Source organism: Athene noctua, chromosome 15 (assembly GCF_965140245.1).
Source record: "Athene noctua chromosome 15, bAthNoc1.hap1.1, whole genome shotgun sequence".
Lineage (NCBI taxonomy): Eukaryota > Metazoa > Chordata > Aves > Strigiformes > Strigidae > Athene > Athene noctua.
In genome coordinates this window covers 6,037,490-6,046,753 of record NC_134051.1, presented here as the reverse complement: position 1 = coordinate 6,046,753, position 9,264 = coordinate 6,037,490, and the positions used below count along the sequence as shown (strand labels likewise).

Here is a 9,264-nt window from a genome sequence, read left to right as displayed (position 1 = left end):
CCCCAGGATAACAGCAGGTTTCCAGCTCAGTGAGCACAAGGCTGACGGGGGCTCTGCGTGCCCAGGAGCCTTGTCTTCTTGCCGCCTCTTGCACAAGCAGCTTTCTGCAGCGTGAACAGAGCAGCCCCCCGGCTAGCAGGGAGGGAAATCAATGGTTCCACGGGAGCTCACACACCGCCGCTCGCAACAGCCAAGCGAGGAGTCATTAATTGCCCTCCTTGCTCAGTGACAGCAGCTGCTGCGCTCACTTGTGGGCAGCTTCGGAGGAATGATGCTGGCCAGGGCGGTGCTGCTGGAGGCAAACGGCGAGGAGAAAGGTGGGAAGGTTAAATGAGAGGGTGGCTGCGTACACGCTCTGAGGAGAGACCAGGTCTCTCTGAAAGCCCCGGGGCTGGTGCTGCCTGCCACGCACAGATTTAGCTTGTAGTACCCTGTGAAGATGGCAGGAGCCCAGGTTCTCCGTCCTCTTGCTCCAGGACTACACAGTCGACTCACTGCTACTCCTTGGCTGCAAGGAGAGTGCACCTAGCACACAAGGCTCACTCAAAGGGAGCAGAACTGTTGGTAGTCTGGCTCAGCTCTGCTCCGTATTTTTTTCTGCCTCCAGCCATCCCAGCACCAGCCTGGAACCTGGCAGCTCAGGACCTGCACCACAGTTTGGCGATTAAAACAAAGAAATACTCAGCAGCATTGGCTTTCGGTATCTAGCAGGGGCATGCCTTTAATCAAACAGAGAGACCCTGGTGTTACGTACAGGCACACTGAGGGATGAAGAACAGATGCAATGGAGTCTGTTTTCAGATTTCCATAACAAGTGTGTGTCAGGAGCTGGCAGCTATGAAGACATGTGGCATATGTTGGGTACGTCTGTGCCGCGCCCTGCCCAGGAAGCTGCTTCTTTCCTGGGAGCTCCTCTGATGAGTTAGACACCGGTAATGGACAGAGCTGCAGTCTTGGGGATGCAGAGGAAGCTCACCTTGACCTTTCCTCCTTGTGGGCTCAAAAACTGCTGGCGCTGCACTGTGGCAGGCAGTCCAAGCGAGGAGTTGCCCACAAAGTCACAGTTCCTCAGCACAAGGCTGTTGCCAGGACGGACGCTGCGGCAGGAGGGTGGTTACTGTCTGCTGGGTCACGCCAGCGATTCACAGCCCAGCCTCGTCCTCCCACGCCCAGCCCAGCAGCCTCAGTCCTGCAACAGCTTGTGTTTGACAGTCGAGCTCTCCGAGCAGAGGTGAACAAAGAGAGTCCCAGCTGCGGCGCGAGCACGCAGCTCGCACAGATCGTAGTCATGGGCCCACTCCACATTGCCCCACCGCTGAATCTGGAGGAGAGGAAGAACTTGAGTCAGTTCAGAACTGGATTAGACATAGAGCTGCTCAGGAACTCTCAGCCTCCCTTTTCATGTTTGTCAAACACAGGTAACCCCCCCAGGAGCTGTGCTGATCACTGACTACTGGGGCAGGGAGATCTCCAGATGAGTTCAGTGGAAGGACACGCTTCATCTGTACTGGGGTCTGAAGCAAAGCCCCTTAAAGGGAGGATGAAAAGATTCCCATCAGCTTCTGCCACTTTTGGGTCAGGAAGAGCTTCACGCCAGGCTGGTTTCCAGCAAGCAAGTTATTAGCTTGGTGTCTACCAAGGCCTCCAAGCTGGATAAGACACAGCAGGAGAAGCCAGCCACAACTTTGCACTTCAGATTAGAGAGGGAGAAAAGCAGCCATCTGGGTTCTGCAAAAAAGAAACTGGCAGCCCTGGGAGCGCTCTGGGCTGCTGCACCCATGGTGTTGCTCTACAGCAGCACACTCCAAACTCTCTCGAATGGGGAGACTGGCGGAGTGGAACCTCTCCTACAATAGCAGGCATTTCCCTTGCCAATTATTTGTGGTGGGAGATGCATTTGTTATGCTGAGATTATTGCTATTTGAATTATAGGGCTGTTTTGTAACATAATTTACCTGGTATTCTTCCTCCAGGCGAGACAGAAGCACGGCTTTCTCTACTGTAATGTGCCTGTCAATCAGACCCATGGATAGAATCAGAGATTTCAGCTGGGTGATTACATATTCTATACCTGGAAGGGAATAACCCAAAACAAACAAGATTCACGGTTGTTTTCTACAGCATTACAACAGCATCTTCACGTGCTCTGAAGAGACAGTCAGGGTGTGGTACCTTCTCAGGGAGGTCACAGGGCCAGTGATCCTCCCACTTGAATCTGGGCACTTAAGTGAGATCTGCAGGTAACAACAGACACAAAGCACCACTCTGCCCTCTGGCACCGCAGTGACAACGGCGGCAATACCTTGGAAACTGCCTCCTTTTTTACTGCCAGAAACTTTCCCTGTGCAAAGGGAAGAGATACCCACCCAGGCTCAAGTATTCCGGGGCTCAGCTGAAAAGTCCAGGGTGAAAGAAACTCATGTAGTGTTTGGTGATAAAAGAACTGTCCGCATCTATAACCACTCCTAGAAAAACACCATGCAAATGTGCGTGGCGGGCTATGCCCCAGGAGAACTGTCTCGGTGCAGGACACAGCTGCTGGGCTCGGCTGATAAAAAAGCAGAGCTCTTTCCTGCCACACCACCAGCTTGCAAGGCATCCCACTTCAGGGGAGGGGAGCCAGTGCCTGATGGCTGAGGGACCTGAGCAAATCCCAGAGAGAGTGCAGCCAGGAGGAAGAGAAAAGAAGGGCTCAAAACTGAGCTGCTGAGCACTCATGGTTCAGCTCAAGCTGATAGAAAATGGAGGTGCCCACACATGGACAGGGTCTAAGGAAGGAACTAAAGTCAGACTTGTCCTGTGCTCTCAGTCCAGGCCAGCCCTTCAATTCCAGGTCAAAAGTCAACTAGCTGCCCAGAGGCTCCCCCTCCTCAGGGGAGGTACATGCTTTTCCCTTCCACTTTGCCTACCCATATTACAAACCACGAGGAAAAGAAATGATTCATAAAAAAAATTAAATATTTACAGGAGTAACAGAAAGGCTTTGCAAGCCCTGTCCCAGGAATCAACACTGTTAACTTCCCCTAGCTGCAAAGGTAGTGTTTTTTGTGGGTTTCACTGTCTACTGTTATTCAAGACTTGCATTTGAGGACTTGAGCAAAGCAAACATTACTTAATTTCTTTAGCTGTCATTCAGCAGTATCAGGTAAGATCATGTGGGCTATAAGGGTGAAAGAGGACAGTGCACAGAACCATAGGCACTTAAGGTACTAAACCCCATTTCTTTTTCTGGTGACAAAGCTGGGGACTAAGTCACTGCAAGATTTGGCATTAAAGAAGTTTTCTGGGCTAGGGTAGAGCAAACAGCTCACAGGCCCACACAGTCACACCCTGAACACTGGTAGCACTAAAGGGAGAGTCGCTACCCTTCACAAGGGACTGGCTTGGAGATTTAAAACATAAACCTCAACACTCTGATTATCTCAGCAGGAGAGGAAAAACATTACAGATGCTCTTCTCCCCTGTGGAGAGGAACCGCCTCCTCCACGGGCACAGCCTGAGCAGAGGGTTCCCCAGCCCAGCCTCTCTCACCTTGCAGGGCCCACATGTTGTAGGACGCCAGATGGGTGACAAAGGTCTCCTTGGTGCTGGCGGGGATGTTTGGCCCCAGGATGCTCGTCGAGGAGCCAATAGCCACGTTGTACCTAGAATGATCACCCAGCCCCTTAGAAAAGCACAGGGCTCATGGACCTTGTGCCTCTGACAGCCGCAAGCTCCAGAGCTCCTGGCCTCAGCAGGGCAGGGCATAAGCAGACAGAAACATCTTTGACCTCTTACCTTTTCTCAGCCCAGGCGACAATGGGATCCCATTCGTTCTTCTGCAGCTCTGCCAGGGCAGCTGGCTCCTCCACACGATAGCTGGGACATTGCAGAACAAAAACCATGCTGGGTGTTCCCTCCCAGGCTGCCAGACTGCTGGGGCACACTGGGAATGAAGCTGCCCCCCACCAGACCCCAGCAAGGGGAGCAAGGGCCTACTGTCCACCCTGGCAGCGGCACCAGCGACTGGAAACAGCCCCCTCACTCTCCCCTGAATTCAGAGCTTTTTATTGTTTCAGGAAGGACAATTCTATCTTACTAGAAAACAGAGCAGCAGACTGGCCAACAAAAAACTGCAGGTAGCCCCAAGCCAGCCACGAGGTTTAGAAGTTAGAGCAGGGAATGTATCCCACTGGAACTCTTTATTTGGGGTCACCCTTCCTGCCTCACCTTGTCCAACAGCTTGGCACTCCCTGCTGCCAGCCCGACCAAAGCCACAAAAGCAGATGGGGGAATCCTCTTCCCCTCCCCACAGGAGCTGGGCAGCTGCCAGTGGACACCTCAGAGGCTGGGACTGTGAGACGGGAGCTTGGGCAGGAACAGGCTTGGTCTTGCAGCCCACGGGGACTTTAAGGAACGAAGGGCATATTGCTACTGGTATAAATAACTGGAGCTGCCGGTACTGGCCGGCAGTCCAGGGGCTGGGCTGACAGATTCACAGACTCACAGAATCATCAAGGTTGGAAGAGACTTTGAAGCTCCTCCAGCCCAACCATGAACCTCACACTGACTGTTCCCAAGTCCACCAGATCCCTCAGCGCTGGGTCAACCCGACTCTTCAACCCCTCCAGGGATGGGGACTCCCCCCCTGCCCTGGGCAGCCCATTCCAACGCCCAACAGCCCCTTCTGCACAGAAATCCTTCCTCAGAGCCAGCCTGACCCTGCCCTGGGCAGCTTGAGGCCATTCCCTCTGGGCCTGGCGCTGGGTCCTTGGCTCAAGAGACTCATCCCCCCTCTCTGCACCCTCCTGTCAGGGAGCTGTAGAGGGCCAGGAGGATTCCCCTCAGCCTCCTCCTCTCCAGACTAAACCCCCCCAGTTCCCCCAGCCGCTCCCCAGCAGACCTGTGCTCCAGACCCTGCCCCAGCTCCGTTGCCCTTCTCTGGACACGCTCGAGTCATTCAATGGCCTTTTTGGGGTGAGGGGCCCAAAACTGAACCCAGGAATCGAGGTGCGGCCTCACCACGGCCGAGTCCAGGGGTAAGATCCCTTCCCTGTTCCTGCTGGCCACGCCAGTGCTGATACAAGCCAGGATACCAGTGGCCTTCTTGGCCACACTGCTGGCTCATGTTCAGCTGGCTGTCAATCAACCCCCCAGGTCCCTCTCCAGGCCTGTCAAAGAGGTTTTCTTTTCCCCAAGGAGATCTTAATTTCCTGCTGCTCCCACCCTTGCCCAGCACAGAGGTACCTAAACCAGAGTTCAACAGATGACCAGGTCCCCAATCTCTCTCACACCTACGCTCTTTGGGTGCACAAACTTCCACTAGGTTTGCAGACACAGGACAGGCCTAAACTAATTCAAACCCTCACACCAAACCCAGGACAGATCAGAGCCCTGCCATGACTAGGTTATGGTAGATATTTTCCCGCACTTCCCCCAACTACCTTTCTAAAAAAACCCCACTGTGACAAAACAACCTCGCCTCTGAGCCAACACAGCCCCCATCTCGTACCAGACAGTGTCAGTCTCCAGGAACTTCACAGCCGCGCGGATCAGCTGCGTTTTGTTTCGCTGTGTGGGATTGTCCAGCGCCGTGTTGCACAGTGTGGTCTGTGGGATAATGGCAGTTTAAACTGCTGTTATTCAAGGCTTGGGAAAGCAGCAGCTTCCCTTGTCCAAAGCCAAGGAGAAGCAAAGGAATTCATGGCAGACAGAACTGAGGGGCGCAGCTAAAGGGGGGTGCAGGGCCAGAACATGGCTCGTGTCATAGGAAGCTTCTCACTGGTTTCAGAAGCCTCAGGAGCAGGCCCACCAAGCACCAGGGAAGACGGCTGACAGACTGCTCCAGAGCTCATCATTTCCTCCTGCCCCTCGCTATCCCCAATAATACTGTCCAGCCCCTTCTCAAGTCTCCCCAGTAACACAGATTCCCCCCTAGACAGCATCTAACTGCCCTCACAACTGCAAGGTTCTCCCCAGCACCCAGCGAAAGTCCCAACCTCTTGTCCCTGTTTCCACAGGCATTAGGACAACCTGCTCTCTCCATGTTCTGTGTTTGGAGACTGTTCTCATGTCTACACAGCCAGCCCTGCTTTAGACCAAGCCATGCCAATTCTACTGCAATACTCAGGAGAGCTGGGGGAGGCAGGACACAGAAGCATTCTGAGAACATGCTCCCATCTCACGCATCCTGGCACAAGGTTTACACCCCAAAGCGCTTCTCAACCCTTGCTCTGGAATCTACTCTGCCAGCCCTCACCAAGTGGCAGTGGCCTGGCAAACCCATCTTTAGCCCCTGGCATTTCAATTCCCTGTCTTTAATCCTGACTTTCTTGACCTAACTGCTCCCAGCATGCCACATTATGCCCTGCCAAGGTCTCAAAAGTCTCAACCGGCCGTGCTCACCAGGTGCATAGTGTAGAACTTGATGGTGTCTTTCTGGGAGTCCCACTCTGTGGCCACTGCAATGGCCAAGGCCTCACTGGGGACAGTGAAGAGCTTGGCATGGGGCGTTTTCAGCTTTCGGTGGTCCAGGTTTATTTCAAAGCCTCCTGGGGAATCAGAGTAGAAATCCTGGGGAATCAAAAGGAGCAGGTACTAAGGAACAACAGACAACCCCACAATGAGAGCAGATTCAGAGCTGGAGCTGACCAGAGCACAGGACCAGGGATACTCAAGTCTCCCACCATCATCATTTTGACATCCTTTTTCCCCAAAAAAGTCTGACAAGCTGTTTCCCACCACAGGTTATGGGTGTGCCACGCTCTTGCTGAAGCAGTGTGGGGTGATAACACCCCTCCTGGGGACCAGCCCCTCCATCCTGTCCCGGTAGCCGCACTCACCTTCTCCTTGTGAGATGCTCACATTCTGGTAGAACCTCTTCCTCTCTGGGGGCAAAAACAGAGCTATTCAGAGGGCAGTCAGAGGAGGTTCAGTCCCTCCCCCTGCTCCTCATCACAATCCAAAACAGACAGAGTGCTGTCAAGGTGGCCTGGCCACAAAAAACCACCCATTCACAGATTCACAGAATCATCAAGGTTGGAAAAGACCTTGAAGCTCCTCCAGCCCAACCATGAACCTCACCCTGACCGTTCCCAACTCCACCAGATCCCTCAGCACTGGGTCAACCCGACTCTTCAACCCCTCCAGGGATGGGGACTCCCCCCCTGCCCTGGGCAGCCCATTCCAACGCCCAACAGCCCCTTCTGCACAGAAATCCTTCCTCAGAGCCAGCCTGACCCTGCCCTGGGCAGCTTGAGGCCATTCCCTCTGGGCCTGGCACTGGTTCCTTGGTTCAAGAGACTCATCCCCCCTCTCTGCACCCGCCTCTCAGGGAGTTGTAGAGGGCCAGGAGGTCTCCCCTCAGCTTCCCCTTCTCTAGACTAGGCTTCATCCACAGCTTCCAAGCACTACACCATTTCAGCAAGCTTTACTCAACTGGGGAAGCACCACGAAACTGGTGAAAACCACAGGGCTGCTGTGCACAACCAGCAAGTGAACGGGACCAGCGTCACTTCTGCCAGGCTGGGGTCTGAGCTCCCTTTGAACTGGCCCACAGTGAGGTTCTACAGAGTCTGGCAAGGGCAGTTTCCAAAGCAGACCTCTCCCAGCACTCCTGGAGTTTCACTCTGGGCTCAATCTTTCAAGATTCTCCGCTGCAATCATGTTTGACAAATTAATCCCTGAACTGCCTTAGCTAACTCTGTCTTCCTGCTTCTTCTGTCTCAGAGTGACAAGAAACCCACCCAGCAGAGCTGGGTTAGAGGCAGGGCAGGGCACAGCAGCCTCTCTTTCCACCCTCAATGACAACAAATCAACACAGTGCCAGCCCACACGATCTTCCTCAGTGCATCTCGCTCCTTCTCTGCTTTGACCTGCAGCTGATGTACCTGCTGGAAGAACCACAGCTGCCGGCAGGCTTGAAATGTGCGGGGGCAAGATGCTGTTTCCTCCACCATAACCGCCCACAGCAGCAGGTTTATTGGGAGGCACACGTGGAAATGGCTGGATGGTGCTGGGGACACGTTGCACACACCGTGACATGCCACTGAGTCACCAGGGGAGGGGAACCACCTCCCATAGCCACCTCCAGCCCACACACACGCCGGTCCAGCTCAGGAATACACCTGCTTCGCCAGCAAGATGAGCCAGAGGGAACTGCAGGTGTCCGTTTTAAGAGAAGCCTCCTTTCCTGCCAGCAATGTTTCACACGCTCCCAGCACCTGAGAGCCAGGTTACACGTGTTGCAAAGGCTCATATCTCTCATGCAAGACACAAAGAATCTGCAAGCCATTCCTCTGACAGTAGCAAGCAGATCGTAAATTCCAAATCCATAAATCTACCTCCTGGAGGGTGAAGGGAACAGGTCAAGCTGTAAGTCTGCTATTCTAGGCTAAAAAAAAAAAAGCATATTCCCACTGGGGAAACAGAAAAGGGTTTGCTTAGGCTCAGCGACCTGAAAGCTTTGAGGCCTCAGAAAATGTCACTCTGTTAAGGTACGGTTCTGAAAAGCTTCACGTATGCGTACCCCAGAGGAGTCTTGAGCCACGTCAGTGGGTTCTGGACACCCCACGATGAGTAACTGCGACTCTGCAGCCTCACCTCATCACCCCGGCTGGGTCCCATCCCCTCCAAATCCCTAAAACCCAACTAAACCCAAAACCAAACTGTTGCATTTTGAACTGGGCTGTGCTGCCAGCAACCCTCTCCCCAAACCCCACTAACGCCAGGAGAATAGCACAGGGGGAGGCATAACACCTGGCCCACATCGCCGGAGCCCCTAAGAGGCCTTGGAGAGCCCGGACCCTGCCGAGGGTGGGGGTTGGCTGCTTCCCATGTTTCCACCCGCCCCAAAGGCGCCGAGCCCAGCGCTCCCCTGGCCCGGGGTGACTTTGAGGGGTGTCACCGCGGGAGGCCCCAACCCCACTGGGCCAGGGGAGGGCCCCTCCCCCCGAAGGAGGCTGGAGAGGCCCCGGGCGGCCCGGCGCTGCCTCACCTGCCGGCGGGGCGTAGGCCCGGCCCCCACCCGGCCCCACCGGGCCGCTCCCGGCGGGCGGTCGGGGGAGCCGAGCGGGTGAGAAGCGACCCCACAGCAAGCGGCGGCAGCCGCGCCACATCACGACGAAGAAAAAAGAGCCGTCGCCAACCGCCGCCGCCGCCCTCCCGGCTCAGCGCGGCTCCGCGGGCGCCGCCATGTTGCCGCAGCGGCAGCCAATCCGCGTCGCGAACGCGTTTTGCCCCTTCGGCCGCCCCGTCCCGCCAGAGCCGGCGGTGGGGGGGGTGGGG

At 55.1% G+C, this 9,264-nt stretch overlaps 1 protein-coding gene across 2 annotated transcripts; it reads right to left on the bottom strand.

The window, feature by feature from the left end:
• Positions 1–696: 696 nt before the first annotated feature.
• Positions 697–9,250, bottom strand: ATPAF2 (ATP synthase mitochondrial F1 complex assembly factor 2). 2 transcript variants are annotated; one of them, XM_074919228.1, is made up of 8 exons: positions 8,975–9,249; positions 6,822–6,866; positions 6,385–6,530; positions 5,492–5,589; positions 3,778–3,858; positions 3,532–3,644; positions 1,956–2,071; positions 697–1,321 (listed from the first exon to the last, which is right to left on the bottom strand). In XM_074919228.1, the coding sequence occupies exons 1-8, from the start codon at positions 9,093–9,095 to the stop codon at positions 1,184–1,186; spliced, it is 858 nt and encodes a 285-aa protein (XP_074775329.1). In that variant the 5' UTR covers positions 9,096–9,249; the 3' UTR covers positions 697–1,183. The 2 variants fall into 2 exon arrangements, with proteins under 2 accessions (XP_074775329.1, XP_074775330.1); XM_074919229.1 differs by lacking the exon at positions 6,822–6,866 and having other exon boundaries at positions 8,975–9,250.
• Positions 9,251–9,264: the final 14 nt, after the last annotated feature.